Source organism: Phyllostomus discolor, chromosome 13 (assembly GCF_004126475.2).
Source record: "Phyllostomus discolor isolate MPI-MPIP mPhyDis1 chromosome 13, mPhyDis1.pri.v3, whole genome shotgun sequence".
NCBI classification, from domain to species: domain Eukaryota; kingdom Metazoa; phylum Chordata; class Mammalia; order Chiroptera; family Phyllostomidae; genus Phyllostomus; species Phyllostomus discolor.
Window position 1 is genome coordinate 21516734 of NC_040915.2, and position 16109 is coordinate 21532842.

Consider the following 16109-nt stretch of genomic DNA (forward strand, 5'->3'; position numbering starts at 1 on the left):
GCCATGGGGGGTGATAGCTTCTGAAACCAGGCAACAACCACCAATCACAGCCCCTTATTTGACAGCTCGGTCAGTGGAGGCCTCAGTGTAATAAAGGACTTGTTCAAGGTTACACATGCTGAGTGATGGGACCAGGGTTGGAACTCAGGACCTGGGCTCCCAGGCATCTGTACACTTTGTATCATGCCATGCCGTCTTTACAATATCCTAATTTTCTTACTTTCTTACAGAGACTCAGCGCCCATGAACATAGGCTATGAATGTAATTAACGAAATTCTAACCCCTACTTGACCAATTACCACCTGGGTGGCCTTTCTAAGCCTCAGTCCCTCTCGGAATGTGGGGGTTAATAATTGTACCTACCCCTCAGGTGATCCTGAGGATAAATGAGAAAATGCAAGGAAAGCCAGAGCTTGGCAAGCAGAAGGCACTCGAGAGATGCTAGTGGTGCGTGGACATGAGGTGCACGCGCTGGGTAGAACGTCACCATTAAACCCCGAGATGCAGCCTTCCCAGGTTCTAGCGCACCGCCCACATCCGCTGTGGGACCCTGGACCGGGGGCCTGGCAGGGGGGGAAACAGGTCGCCTAGCATGTCACCGCCTACTCCCCCTGGATCTGGATGGTTTCCAAGCCAGGAAGCAGGGCCTGCCATTGGGAGCTGAGTGACTCAGGCACATGAGAACCTCTTGTTCTTCCAGAGTGACAAGAAGCACCTGTGCAAAGCCCCACCTTGGAGGACAATCAAAAAGATCTGTGTTTTGTTTTGTTTTGTTTTAAAGCACACAGCGTCCCACTCTCCTTTCTGCCACTCCCTCTGCCACCTCCACCGAGACAGCTCCAAAGTCAGACCTAAGTCAGCATTTGAGGGATTGAAAAAACACCCCCAAACCCACCTACCACTGATTGAGCTCTAAGTCAAATGACTAGAGAGGAATGGAGGCTACGTGTTAAAAAAAACATGGACAGATAACATTTGTGGAGTGTGTGTTGTGTGCTAGGCCTACACTTTGGTATGACGTGTCTCCCAGTCACTGTCTAATCAGGTCAGGACCATCACCATCCCCATTTCTCACATGAAACCGAGGCTCGGAGCTGTGAGATGACGGGCAAGGGCTCATACAGCAACAGGTGACTGGAGCAGGAAGATCCAGGCTCTTAAGCTCTTAATACCCATAAGCATTGTGTTACCGAGTTCTGCCAGCTAGCAAGACAGAACTAAAAATGCCAGTTCTTTTAAGGGCTGTGAGCAAGGATCAGACCCAGCCTTTTTCTTGTGGAGATGAAGGCACAGTGGGCCAGAGGTTTACAACAAGTTTGTGATTAGTGCTCAGGACTAGAACTCAAGTCTCTCGCTTCTAGATCACCACTGTTTCCACATGCCCCACTGATGGGAAATGAAGCTTCCAGAGCAAACAAGCATGTGCGTGCGTCACTCATCATATGAATTAGTGAGTCGGGGCCTTGGCTAGGGGGTCAGTGGAAGTCAGGGCAGTCCTGGTCTGGCTCCTTCCTTAGATCCAGACTCTCGCCTCCATAGCCTCAGGCCGTCTCGGGAATGTAGAACTCTTATCGTAAATTCTAGGTGCTTTTTGGTGTTGGGTGTGTGTGTAGAGGAGAGAGAGATCACAGCGATAGTTAAATGAGAAATCTGTATCGAGCACATGATGTTGACTAAAGTTGTACTTAGTAATCGTGGGGCTTTTTTGGCAAGAAGCAAATAAGCAAGCAGAGTCTACGTTCCTTGCTTCCTACCCTCAGCCAGAGAACACATTTTTAGTTCTCTCTGCCTCCCTCCCAAATAATTGAGGGCAGAGAGATATAACGGCAGTGAGGTAGCCACAACTGTGCACGCTTATTCACTCGGCACCCCGAGGTGAATTAACCATATACCCACAATTGCCCTTCCTCCAAGAGGCAAGGCCTTCGAGGGTCAGGGTGCGGGCTCTGGAGTCAGACAGAGCTGGGGCCAGGTCCCAGCCCTGCCACCACAAAATTCCCCTTGGGATGGCTCTGCGCCTGTTTCCACATCCATAACGTGAAGGTTCGAGCTGTGCCCAGTGCACGGGGTGGAGCAAGTGAAATGCCCAGTGCCTGGCATCAGCGAAAAGCAGCAACTATGACTGTGATCATCAATCCTATTGGGTGGGCAGGGACTGTTTATCTCCCATTTCCTGCGAGGACCCTACCACAGCCTAGAGCCAGGGAGGAGCTTGCCCTAGACCTCACCAAGTGTGTGCTCAGGATGGCCAGGCCTAGAAGGTCTTTCCTGTTTTCCTCTTTCTCCATCCTGACTATTTCCCCTGAGTCCCTGGACTTCCCTGGGATTTCTGGGGCACCACTGGAGGAGAGCAAAGGGCGAAGTGACACTGGGGGACATTCCCAGACTACGTAGCCTTGCCAGGCCCCTCCCACAGTTCCTAGGAATCCAGGCCTCCCCTGCTCTAGCTCCTCTCCTCCTGGCCTCCCGGTCTCCAGGTCAGGGTGTCAAGCAGATCTGGGTTTCGATCCAAGCCTGCCCCTTGTCATCCTCCTGGTGTGGGAAGAGGTCAGCCAGGCCTGGCCCGGCCCCCGAGGAAGGCAGACCCATGGGAACCAGAGCGTCTTCTAACCCCGGGAAGCCCTGACAGGGCCCAGAGAGCAATCCTCCTCTGGCCTCGCCCCATGTCCTCTCCCGCTCCCTCTTCCCGGGCCCCTCCTGCTTCTCCCACCCAGAAGCCACTGTCACGGTGACTTGGCCTGCACTCCTTGCCGCTCCTAGCCAGGGACTTCCCTGGGCTGGGCCTCTGACCGGCTTTGGAAAATCTGGACTGTTAGTGATCAAAGGGTAGGCCACATCAGCCCTGGCTGCCAGCCCTTTGCCCACTCCCAGTGCCCCAGGCTCTGTGTTACAGGTGCAGCCCCAGAAAAGATTCAGCTGCCCCGGGGGGAACACGAGTGGGGGAGCGCCCCAGACACCTGCTTGCTCCAGAGGCAGAGGGGCCCAGCCTCCCATCCTGTCTCCAGGAGGGCGGAGGTGGACTCCAACCTGGTCGCTTCCTGTCTAGCTTTAGATCACTCAAGTTCCCAACACACCCACACACTCCCTGTCACAGAGACACACACACACACACTCAATCACGTAATGACCCAGACACACAGATACTCTCACAAACACACCCACACTCACATAACGAGCCAGACACACTCACACACACCCGACACATACACAATGACCCAGACACCCACAGACACACTCACACATACCCATACACTGCCCCTCACACAGATACACACACTCACAAAATGACCCAGACACCCAAACACACACACACACACACACACACAACAGTCCTCTCATACGCAGACGCACATTCACACACATAATGCCCCAGACATTCACAGACACACACAAACACAAAAACATGCTTGCACACCTCCACTCACACAGACACGCACATATACACCTCGGTAGACCTGACACACACAAACACAGACACACGTACATCCACGTTCACGCTTGTGTATGTACTCCCTTTTCATGGGGGAAGAATAAGACAAAAACAGACCTTTCTTTTCCTTCCCTTTGGAAAAACTAGTAGTGACTAGAGAGAAAAGACTGGCTGAGAAGGCTGGGGGAGAAGAGGAGGGCTGGAAGAGGAAACAACAGGAGGGAGAGAAGCAAGGAGAGAACCGGGCCAAGCAAAGAGACAGAGAGGCCCAGAGCCCAAGCCCCGGGAGGGGCAGAGGGAGCTGGGCCTGGAGCAGCCGACCCCAGCTGGCAGGAAAGCAGAAGAAAGCTCTCAGCCCAGAGGCGGGAGGGTCTGGTGGCCCCAGCACCCGTGAGCCTTGAGCCCTTTCCCGCCCTGCCTGGCTCACTCCCCGCAGGCTGGCTCACTCACCTGGGGAAGGCCAGGAGAAGGCAAGGGTGCGTGCAGAGGGGGCTGCCGGCCCTGTGAAGGCTCCTCCGCTCGCTGCGCTTCTGCAGGAAGGAGGGCTGGGCTGGGCTGACTTTTAGGCAGGAGGGGAATTCCCCGAGATGGAGGAGCCACACAAGGCTCAGTGGAGGCCCCTTCCCACCCCGCTGGCTGGCGGAACCCGGGGCCCTGCTTTATCAGCCCCTACCTGTCGCTTCCCACACTGCCTCTCGCTTGCTAGGAATTCCCGGGAGGCGAGAAGGCTCTGGGGAAGAGCTGGAAGCCTGGTGATTCTCTGGCTGGTCTGAGAAGTGGCACAGGGCAGGGTTCCACCTGGCCTGCCCACCCCACCCCACCCCACCCCCTGGGTTCGCCCAAAGACCTCCGTTTCCTCCTTCGCCTAGGGTGGGGGATTCCAGTGTCAAGGACCCCAAGGAAATCACCAGATACCCAGTCCACATCCTCCTGCCCTCCATCCTGTCCCATCTGTTTCCACTTAATCTGTGGATTCTCCACCGGGAAAGGAAAAATTGCTCCTTCCCTCTGTGCCAGATCTCACTCCGATGTCAAGTGGGGTCCTAGAAACCTACCCACAAGGAACGGCCCAGCTCTGCAAGAACCAGCCGGTGCTCCAGAGCCTGGCTTCCCCATCCTAAGCCTCAGTGAGCCCGGCTGTAAAATGGGGATAACAAGTCCTGCTTTGCCTGCCTCCTGCGATGGCAATTAAAGTAAAATGATGGTTTGTAGACATCCTTCAGAAACCATTTACAAACGCAAGGACTCAGTTCATTATCTGCTGATACGTGGTGAGGGGTGGGAGGGGCCCCCTGGGTGAGCTGGCCTTTCTTGCTCATTCCTGGTTCTAGAGTTTCTTCACTCTTACAGTTTCCTCAGACCACTTATGGTCTTACAGACCACTGAGGAGACAGGAACGGACAAGTCAGACCTGCTTCCTGCCTGCTCAGAACTCACAGATTTGGGGATTGCCCTGCCCAGTACAGTAACCATCAGCCACATGTGGCTATTCACAGATAAAGCAGTCAAACTTAAATAAAACCAGTAATTCAGTTCCTCAGCAGCACTGGCCCCTTATCAAGCTCTCAGCAGTCACTTGTGTACAACTGCACACATACAGAACATTCCCGTCGCTGCAGAGGGTTCAGCTGGACAGCATTGCTCTGGGGGCTGCAGGCCAGTTAGTCAGTGATTACAGTAAGGGCGGGTAGAGCTGTCTGCTGGCAGGAAAAATACAGGGAGCTACGGGAGCCTGGACCAGGGAGCATCTGGTCAGGATTGAGGCATCTGGGAAGTCCTCCTGGAGGAAGTGGCACCTTAGCGGAGATCTGAAAGTGGCCAAGCAAGAGCATAAGAGTGTTCCCAGCGAAGGGAATAGACCCTGCAAAGAGAAGAGGACATTCAGGGAACTGAAAACTGTTCGCTCTGAGTGGACCATGGAGGCTGAAGCAGGCAAGGGGGAAGTAACGGAGGTAGGGCCTGGAGAGACAGGCAGGTCAGGCCACAGGGGCTGCATTCAAGGGGGCCAGGAGGTGAGGGAGGGGGACAGCTCACTGAGTCCAACCCCCGACCGCTTCTGGGCGCTTCCGATTGGGATCCCAAGGGCAGTGCTCCAGACGCCTGCTGGCACAATGGCCTCGCTCCGCAGAGGAGGAAGTGACGGCCACACGAGGGAAGTGACTGTCCAAGTGAGTAAACGGAGGCACTTCCTGACGCTCAGTCCAGTGCTCTGTCCCACACCACCTCCAGCCCCTCGCTCGCTGGCAGATGCCACTTTCTACATGTTCGACAGCCGCATGCGACTAAAGGCACCCATCCTTGAGGTAGACCAGGCGCTAAGGATGATGTACTTCCCTCCCTTTTGCTGGGAGCAAAATACACCTCCCCACACCCACGCTGTCTGGAGCTCGCCTCTCTGCCCTCTGACGCCACACTGAAGGGAAGGGTCTCCCTCACAGCTCAGGAGCAGGCGTCAGGGCTGGTGGCAGGGCTCAGTCCCAGGGAGAGAGACCTCCTCCCTGTGTCCCTCCGTGAAAGCTGCCGGTGACCTGGGTCAGCTGGAGCCCTCCGCGAAACTGAGGCATGGCCCTTCCTCGAGGAAATGGAGTTTCAGATTCCTCATCAGGAGAACGCGTCATTCAGCCCTGAGGTTTTTTAGATTGGGACATTCCCTGCAAACGCGATGTTTTCTCTCCAGAGGCCGCAGTCACCTGGGTCCTCGGAGAGTTCATGAAGCCCAGTTTAGCCCGGTTCCTGCCTGTGGAGTCTTCAACAGCAGGGGGACCCTGGAGGGCCCACGAGGCTGATGCAGCGGGACCTGGCTGAGCTGGAGTCCCCAGTTAGGAATACTTGGCTTGCACGTCCGAGGGAAAGAGGAGCGCTGGGCTCCTTTCCCTGCCAAAATGCTGAGAGCAATTATCTTCCCACTCTTTCTCTCCCTCCTCTTCCTTCTCCCAGCAGTGGATCCCCTGGAACTGCCCTCCCTGCTCAGGCCGCAGGGCAGACACCGAGGAAGAAGAGGCCCTGGGGCTGGGCAGCGGAAGAGCTGAGTTGGAGTCCTGGTTCTGCTGCGTGGTCCTTGGCAAGTCCCTTTCCCCGCTCTGATCCTCAGTTTCCCCTTCTGTAACGTAAAGGAGCCAGACCAGATCATCGCCAAGGGGCCTTCCATTCTGATACTGTGAAGAACTCTAGGAGTTCAGAAGGAGAAGTCAGGGCAGGCCAAGATGGCCAGGAAATAATAACAGCCACAGCTGATACTGAAGGAACGTGCACCAGGCGTGGTAGTGAGTGCTCTTGCAGGAATTACTGCGCGCATTCCTCATCGGAACCCTGCGAGGTGGGGTGGGTGCTGCTGTTTTACAGACGAGGAAACCGAGGCTCATAGTGGCTTAAGCCAACAGCTAATAAGTGGCGTATCTGGAGTTTAACTCAGGTCATGTCTCCAGAGCTCACCTGGAGGAGATGAGATCTCTCTGCTGGGCCTCAAAAGAAGGGGGAAGTTTGGGTAAACGTGGGGACACTCTCACAGGACCATGCCTTTGAATCTTCATTATCTGCCCCACCCCTCGCACCCTGACATCTCCGGTCTTCTTGTTGGTGTGTGGGAACAGCACTGGGCCACCCTCATAGTAGTCAGTCGATCAATATCTCTTCAGTGAATGAATGGACTGGACCCCATGGGTTTCCTGATTCACCAGTTTTATTGAGAGCTCCCCAAGACTGGGGGCTCCTCATGCCATTAGGACCTGGGTGTGATATCTGGGTCCCACCATAGACCTAAGAAACCAGACTGCCTGGCAGGGGGTGGGCCCTGAAGGCAGCATTTTAAATAACATCCCAGGGGTGACCTTAGTACTCAGTAGCATTTGGGAAACCCAAGCTCCTAAAGCCGGTCTTCCAACTCCAAAGTACAAATTATCTCCTGGTAGACAGGCAGCCAAGGGGAGCTCACTGTCATGAACCATCAGGTGGCGGTTTGCTGCCCCCCCCCCCCCCCAGGCATCCAACCCATGATTTCTGCAAACACACTTTGAGTCTCCAAGCATCCGGCGGGTGCCAGGCCCACCTCCGTTCCTGAGCTTGCCGTGTGACCTCAGCAAGCAGTTTCCTCTCTCTGTCCCTCACTTTCCTCACCTGTAAAAGGGGGTCCATTCTCATTGCCCATGTATAGCCCTGAGCATAGCTATGTACCTAGAAGGGCTACCCATTAGGATAATTTCATAAAGAATAACATAGGTCAGGGCCTCGTCAACTTTGGCGTCTGTTAGAATCACCTGATCCATTTGGTCTTGGGTGGGTCCTTAGACCAGTGGGTGACCTTTAGCATTACCCGGCCAGCTATGTAAAAATACAGATGCCCAGGTCCCACCCCAAGCTAATTACAGCAGAATCTCAGAGCATGTGGTCTGGGATTGCTATTTTAAAAGCTCCCCAGGTGACTCAAAGTTGTGGCTCCCACTCCCGAACCTGCCCTCCTGAAACTCGGTTCTGACGCAGGTGGTCCCCGGACCTCACTGTTCCAGGTGGTCTCGCCCCCCACCCGTTTCCCTTTTTCTACTGGAGAAGGTGCCTTCTCAGTACCAGGGTCAGAGACCGTGAGGACGATGGGTTTTAGAATCTGGAGAGAAGCAAGCTCTGTCCCACTTTCTGTGGGCTACAGAACATTGTATGTGGTGGATGTGGAGAGAAAAGTTAAAACTCAAGCCAAGTCACCATGAGGAGAGCAGGTACCTGTAACTCTGCCAGCATCTGAAAGATGGGATTTGGGGATGCGTTTTGCAAAATCGTGCTTTCCAAGGAAACAAATACAGAGCGGTATGTTGCAAGATTTTAGCAAAGGAAGATGATCCAAGGAGAAATGTTGCAAGACTTTGCTGCCGCAGGAAGTGGCCTCTTGGCCCATCGGATCTGGAACAAAGCTTAGAGATTGTCTTAACCAACCCCCTGGCTGGACAGAGGAGGTTACTGAGGGCAAGGGATAGGGAGGCACGTGCCCAGGGTCAGGCAGGGAGGCGCTGAGGAGCTAGCACCACAGTCCCGGCCACCTCCTGCCTGCTACCCTTTCCCCAGTTCCTCAAGTACCTACCACGTCTGTTTTTGCTCCGCATCCCCAGCCCACCCCCTATGCCCACACTCTCTTGGACAGCACCCAAGGTCAAAGGATGGGACTAAATCTGTGAGCCTGGAAGTACACCTGCCAGATGACAGGCACCAAAGCCAGCGGGAGGCTGGGGCGCGCTAGAGAGGAAGGAGCAGTGTCTGATGATGTGGCCTGACCTCAGAAAGGAAGCCTGGTCACCAGGGGGAATTTCCCCGGGTGAGGTCTCCTGGCTATGCAAATGTCGTACTCCAATTAACCTGGACGCCTGCATGGGAGAAGGGCGAGGGGACAGAGGACCCTGAGAGAGATGGGGGTGTGGGGAAGGCAAGGGATAGGGTCTGAACCTCCCCGGGGGCCCGGACTGGGCCAGATTCATTCTTTGTCATCTCATTTCGTCCCTGAGACATCCTCCTAAGTAGGAAGGCAGCCTGAGGCCAGTCAGGGGAGGGCACATTTGCCCAAGAAAATGCAGTACATTCCAACCCAGAGGGAGACCAGGCCTCGGGAAACGGCGGTGATGCTAAAGGAGTCGCTGTGCCGCCGCCGCCGCTGCTGCTGCTGCTGCTGCTGCTGACAAGGGTGACAGTAAAGAGGCTGGAGTCCGAGAAGTCTGACAAAGTTTCGTTTTGGGTTTCCATCTCACTCATTGGGGAGTTTTATCCTGGGAACAGCTAAAAGGCATCTCCGGGGAGGTAGTGACCCTGACCGGCTTTGGGCAAATCCCAGTGCTTGCTCAGAATGCTAGGGGTATGGCAGCTGGCACCGTTAACCCTTTCACCACCAGCTTCCAGAACATTCCTGGTAACATGAACAGAATGGGAACGATGTTTTTGAAGAAAATCTTTCTCTCCTGCCTCTTTACATTCCACTTACCTTGAGCCTCACTACCCCTCAAAACCCTCCCCTGGGACCCTGCTCCCTTCCGAGCCTGAACCCATTACTGCCCGGTCCTCCAGGGAGCTGCTCTTGCCTCCCCAGGGCACGGCGGTCAGGCCTGCGTCTGCCCTCCGCGAGCCTGGCTGTTTCTCTTCCGTGGAAGCACGTACACAGGAACAGGGGAGCCGCTGGTCTCTGGACCACGTGCCAAGACGGGCGAATGTGTGAAAAGCAAGTTTGGGTACTTGTGTGGGGCATTTCCTGTGTGGTCAGTAACACATACGTGGACCATCTGTCTTTCTGTTTGGTACCAGCGGTGTGTTTGTGGACCTAAGCATTTTATTCTTTTCCACGTGGCCACCAGTGTGTGTTTCTGCTTCTGGAGGTACACGGTGTGTGTCCCTGTGGGTGTGACTGGCAGTGATTTGGAATCCTGTGCGTCTGATAAGTAGCATTTATAGGCTTTGAGTCAATACCAGCTAGATGGGGAAGTGGGAATGGAAGTCGTTGGCCCAGCCCAGGCTTAGCATCTCTATGTCCATCCCCCAGCTGCCCGGCTCAGCTATCAGACGCTCCCATCCCATGGCTGTTTCTGTCCAGGTCAAGGCCATCTCCATGGCCATCTCAACTGACGGCAGCTGGGAGCGCAACAGGCAGATGGTGGGAGCTGGGAGGGGCGTTGGGACCATCCTGCCGTAGGAAGTGTGTGCTCTGGAGACTGTCGCGACCCCTGGGCCCGGGGCAGGGGCTCACTCCTAGTGGCTCTGACTAGGGGCTTCCTAGTCCCTGCTTAGCTGAGAGGGCAGTGGAATGGCCTGCACCCGGTGCCTTGGGCCTCACCTCCTGCCTTTAAAAACAACTTCCCACCTCTGGGTTCCCAGGTAATAATGACTCCTGGCTTCCCCTCCTCCTCCATCTCTCATTCATTCCCCAGGGCAGGTCGGGCCCTTCCCTTGGTTTCTTGTTCCCCATGTCTTTCTCTTCTTTCCTCCATCTCTGCTTCCTCCTCTCCGGCTCAGATGCCCATTCCTCCACATCCGGGGAGTAAGGGCAAGCCTGCCCAGTGGTCTCCCGGGTGCTGCGCCCACCTCCTTCTCCACAGAGGCGTCCTCTTTCTAAAGGACATCTCTAATCCTTCTCTTGTCCCCAGCACATTCAGGGGCTGGCCAGAGCCTGGAGGGCCAAGTCCACACCCTAGCCTGGACTCTCTGTGACCCCCCAGATGATGTTCTCACACTGGGTATGGGGCCCAAGGACCAAGGGGCCCTATCCATTCCTCTACGTCCCCTCTGTGCCCTCGCTTGAGCTGTTGCCTCTGCCTGGACCCTCCTCCCACCTTTAATGGCTTTCATTGTTGAAAGCCTATCTACCCACCTTTCGAGGTGCCTGGTATGTGCCCCTCTCCAGGGAGCAAGTCTAGGTTTCTCTGTGGTTAATCTGTGGCCTCGGCACTTGGTACTGCTTGCTACCGTGTGCTGGATGAGTTTTCTAAGCACCTTCTTTCCCCGCTTAGCTCTCTGAGGGCTAGCAGCACAGTGTAGGGACTCGGGAGTCCTCAGAGGCCGGTGAAAGAGGCTTCCCCTCCCTTCCTCATCCATGGCATGGGATCCAGCCGATTTATTCATTACAAAGAGCTGCTGTTTACTGAGTCCTCACCAGTCTGGAGCGGTGTGGTGAGATGCATGTGCATTGATTGCCTTGTTTAGTCTTCACAACACTGTGACAGAGAACGCTTTGTCACTCCCATTTTACGGATGAGGATACCAAGGCATAGCGAGGTCAGGTGACTTACCTACGCCCAAGTGGTCGGCTGGGATGCGAGGCTGGCCAGCCTGCCTGCCGGCCTCTGTAGACCTAGTCAGACGACTAGAATTTCCCACTTGCCCAACTTCAGCCGTAAACCGGGGGAGGTCGGCCCTGGGAAACCTGAGGTCTGAGGGGAGGGGAGAGGCCTGTGAGAGCGCTGATTTACTGCTTCTGGGTGCTGACACTCGGGTTGGGCAACCTCACACTTCTCCCTTCCATCGTCCATCTGCTCGGTCCGGCTTCCGCATCGGGAGGAAGAGGACAGGTCAGCAGAGACAGCAGAGCAGGAGTCAGGAGCCCCAGGTGCTGGCCCCAGACCTCAGCTGTGGTCACAGCCCTGCTCTCCGGGCCTCCGCTTCCTGGCCTATGAGACCAGGGGGCCGCCGTGGATCACCTCCAGGACCGTTCCGCCAATCCGGGATGCGCTCCCGATGGACCATGACAGGAGGCAGTCGTCCCTGCCCTACCGTGAAGGGAGGAATGGTTATGGAAAAGCCTCCTTCTGGCGGCGACTGGTAGCTCTCAGCCAAGCTGGGGCAGAGAGACCACCAGGGGGTTTCTTTCACTCAGCCAGCTGTTCCCACACGGCTCTCCCATGGCAGGAAATGTGACAGTGGCAATTCCCAAACAGCTGCTCCGTGCCCCAGTTAAAAGGGCAACCCACTCCCAACCAGCCACTTCCTTGTGGCCCCGAAGACCAAGGCTGGCACATCCCAGCCCGGGGCTTCTGAAAGGGCTTGCCCTGAAGGGAGGCTGCACGGCTCAAGGCAGGAAGGGAACAGCGAGGCGTTAGAGGGAACACGGCCCGAGGGGAAGGGAGAAGGTGGGAGAGCATCCAGGGTGCTTATGGGAAAGCCCTGAACCCGGCTGGGCCAGGGCTGCAGGGTCCCTGTTCCATCTGCTGCGAAACTGCTGCCGCCCGGGGCCCATTGCTTCCTCTCCGTGGAAGTGACGGTTGTCTTTCTGTAACTGAGAGAGGGAGGTGAGAATTTCTGAGGGCCCCTTCCACACTTAGAAACCCTCACAACCATCGTCCCCTTCTCCCACTTTGAGACAGCCGCGGTTTGGGCTTCTGCTTTCTCTTTCCTTTTAGCTTTAGTTTAGTCCCCACCTCTCTCCCGTGAACTCTGGCCACAGAAGCAATCCCCGGCGCGTTATCGGTTATCAGTTGATACAGGTGTTTTGGAGGGAGCTGGGTGGGGCATTTGAATGGAAGCTCTTAAGGATCAGGACCAAGCCGGTCTGACTTTGCATCTTCAGCCTCGAGCACGCAGCAGGGCACATAGGAGCCGTTCCATAAGTATAAGCTGTGTGAGTGAATGAGTGAGTGAGGCATCCTGGATTCAGAAGGGTGGCTACTCCCCCTACTGCCACGGATCCGGGGAAAAATGAGGTTTGTCCTCTAGGCACCTGGGTCTTAACAAGATTATTGAAATAGACCCCCAGCTGGCCACCCTCCCTTCCGGTTTTTCTCAAATGCACGGCTACCTGCACTCCTTCCTTAGCGAGAAAGGCTCCCCCTGGTTTGTAAGATGGAATATGGACACACCCAGTCCTCTGTAATTGGAAGCGAACTCTTATTTCTAGTCTGGTGTGCTTTACACCACAAACCCTGAGGGCCCCTACCACTGACCAATCTCAGACCACCACCCACCCACTGTATGAAAATCAAGTGCAAAGTGCATGTTGGGAGATCGGAAGAGTCTCTCATCCACCACGAGGGCGGTTGGCGCTGTCCTCATCCCCGGTTTCCAGGAGTCCCAGAATTCCTGGCTTCTCCACGTGTGTTCCCCTCGGCTTCAAGGGGCCTCCTGACTTCCGTTCCCTCAGGTCTCATCACTCTTCCCTTTCCACTTGCAGCCCATTCGCCCTCAGTACCTATTTTTAGGGAAATTTCGTATTTGTGTTTGGATGCCTCCGCAATCTGCAGCTGATTTCTTGAGAACAAGGCTCAGAAAACAACATGGGATCCACGGCTCAGCCCCTGCAGTAAGGCCTGGCTGTGGGGGGGGGTGCTGGCAGGTGAGCCCAAGCCCATTAGGACCCCACTCCACACTCCCACGTGTCACCTCTCACCCTACAAAAGCTACGAGGTAAGCAGAACTGGGGGCCTGTTTTACAGACGAGGAAACTGAGGCTCAGGGATGACATGCCCAGTCAGTTGAAGGCAAAGGCTGTCTGACTCCACACAGCCTTAACCATTTTGTTCATTTATCTTCAGGTAACAGTGAAGTTGGGCAAACACCCCAAAAAGTTCAGCTGACTCTCACGGGGTTTGGGCTCACAGCCTGGCGGAGGGCAGGAAGTGGAGAAGACACAAGGTAAATTGTCTCTCAGACTCACTTTGTCAGAGACGACAGAGGGCTCTTCAAAGCTGTTGGGTCCAACCCTCACTGTACAAACAAAGAAACCGAGGCCGGGTGAGGGCACTGGCTAGTTCAAGGTCACACACCGAGGGGACAAGACCAGACCCACTGTCCCCCAACCACCCACGACCCCTGCACAGCTACAGTAAACAGGCAATGGACTTCCAGGAGAGGCCAGGCAGCCGGGACAGGGGGCAGAGCTCTGCGGCCAGCAGGTGCCGCCGTGCCGCGTCACTGGGCAACTTGAGATCCCAGTCTCGGGGCAGAAGCAGAGCTGGGGGAAGGGAGGCTGAGAAACTGCAGTTGCGTCTACTGCTTATCAGTGATCTTCACGAAGTGGAAACTTTCCACGGGCCTCCCCAGATCACGATCACATCTGGTGCCCTTGAAGGGTTCAAAAGAGGAAGTTCGGGTTTGGTTGTAATGGATGAAGAGCACAGACAAACATCCAAGCAGCAGGGCGGGGCGGGGGGGGGGGCATGACGCAGGGTCAGACTCACTCGCTCCCGGGCAGGCTCCAGGGAGGACGCCCTGGACTGCAGCTTCTCGGTGGAACACGCAGATCCTCACTGGACATGCGTTTGTGTATGTCTTTTTGTTTAAAGAGAGAAGCGTAAAGGAAATGATCTGGAGGCACATCCTCCATGTCAATGGCAGACGAAAGAGCCAAGATCTTTTGCCCCACTCTCTCATGTGTGAGTGAGAAAACAGCCTCGGGGAGGGAAAGAGGCTGACACAAGCTAAACTGCCTTCCAGGCTCATTTGGTCAGAGACGTGTGTGCATATAACACGTTCAGAACTGCTGGGTCCAACCCTTGCTGTGCAAACGAAGACACCGGGGCTGGTGAGGGCACTGGCTAGTCCAAGGTCGCACACTGAGGGGGGGACAAGACCGGACCCACTAAGTCTCCCAACCACCCACGACCCCTGCACAGCTACTCCTGTGAAGTGTGTGGCCGACGCACACTTGAACCCAGGTATCCGGACCCCCGGTTCGGCGCTCTAGCACAACCACCCGGATGGAGGCAGGGGATGAAATGCTGGCAGACCTGTCAGCTGGCCGGAAGACATGTATCTTCCCCCATCGGCCCTCCCACCCCCACCCCCGTCCTGAGAACACTCAGTTGGCACCTGCCACCGCGCCCCACTGTTCAAAGCACAGACATTACTCATTTCATAGACAGAGGCTCAGTACGTGTTTGGATTTGACAAAGCCCAAACGGGGGCAGGGGCTGTGGCAGGGACAGAAGGGGGGAGGAGACAGTGGGGAGGGGAGGTGGACAGAACCTACGGCTACTGTTCTTCAGCCGCTCGGATGTGAGGAGTGACCGCTCTGGGCCTTCAGTGGCCTCTGGGGGTGGGAGCCTTTCCTAAGCCCCAGTCGATAACAAGAGCCCGCCTCTGCCCCTCTTCCCCCCACCCCTGCCCCTTCCTCAGTCTCTGAAGTGGGAGCAATCAGGCCCGGTCACGATGGCTGGTGCTGATGACCATTTCTCGGTGGAGATGCCCGCCCAAGCTGGTGGCCCTAGTCCTCGCCACCACAGAGAGCCAGCAAGGCCTTCATGAAGTCTCCGGAGGTGTCACCCTGGCAGAGGCAGAGGGAGAGGGAGAGCTGAGTGAGTGACAACAACCCTGACGGCCCCCCTGCCCCTCCCCCAGCCGCCCATTTTCCAGGAGCGGTCTGTGCATGTACAGATGCGTGTGTGTTTATCACGCCCCTTTTCTACACAGAAACAGACACGTACCACTCACACTAGTCTGAAGAGTACTTTTCTGAATTAAGAGAAGATCCCACACCAGCATACAGAGTTCCCCCATGCTTTTTCATGGCTGCATCGTATTCTACTACAAAGTTAGACCGCCCTTTATTTAACAATTCCCCGTGGAGGGCTTCCACTCCTGTTGTTACAAATAGTGCTGGCACAAATATTCTTGCCTTTGGGAACATGGGTGGCTATGTCTGTAGCATAACTTCCTACACACAGAAACACTAAGTCCAAAGTGCACATGTTTTCAATCTGGGGATCTCCAATCTTCCCTTTAAAGGCGTGCCACCGAGTTACCTCCCCACCACGCCCGCGTGACACTGCCCCGGGGGTTTGCCACACAGTCTTGTCACCCAAGGAGAACATTGACCTTCAAGGTCTTGGCCAGTGTCCAAGACGAGATAATGGGCTCCGCAGTGAAAAGAGTCCACACAAAAGGATCACATGTTACATGCGTCCATTTATGTGAACTGCCCAGGACAGGCACATCTCCAGAGACAGAGAGCAGCTTGGTGGTGGCCGAGGGCTGGGGTGGACACCGGTGATGGGTTTGAGGACTGCGGTGGTGTGACAGACACAGTTTAGGCTGGACTGTGTTTGCACAACGCGTCACATTTACTGACCTTTTTTAAATTACAGGTGCATTTTATGGTATGTGAATTCTACATCAATAAAATTTTTTAAAAACCAAAAAGAGAGGCTCCTGTATTATCAGGAAATCTGTAAGGATAAACCTTTGCCCCATCTAGAATTTACTGCGGTATAAACAGGGAGGCAAGCCTTC

General features: G+C 55.3%; 2 protein-coding genes across 4 annotated transcripts in view; both read right to left on the bottom strand.

Moving 5' to 3' along the window:
- The window catches only part of TNIP1 (TNFAIP3 interacting protein 1), a 46172-nt gene extending 42207 nt beyond the window's left edge, over positions 1-3965 (bottom strand). Inside the window, exon 1 of the mRNA XM_036014178.1 lies at positions 3882-3965. The gene's annotated coding sequence lies outside the window, so the exon portion shown is untranslated. The remainder of the gene's footprint in view (positions 1-3881) is intronic.
- A 10763-nt stretch (positions 3966-14728) lies between these two features.
- The window catches only part of ANXA6 (annexin A6), a 49001-nt gene continuing 47620 nt past the window's right edge, over positions 14729-16109 (bottom strand). For all 3 annotated transcript variants that reach the window (XM_028527921.2, XM_028527919.2, XM_036014615.1), the window contains one exon: positions 14729-15144. In XM_028527921.2, the coding sequence (XP_028383722.1) occupies positions 15085-15144 (60 nt within the window). In that variant the 3' untranslated portion in view covers positions 14729-15084. The remainder of the gene's footprint in view (positions 15145-16109) is intronic.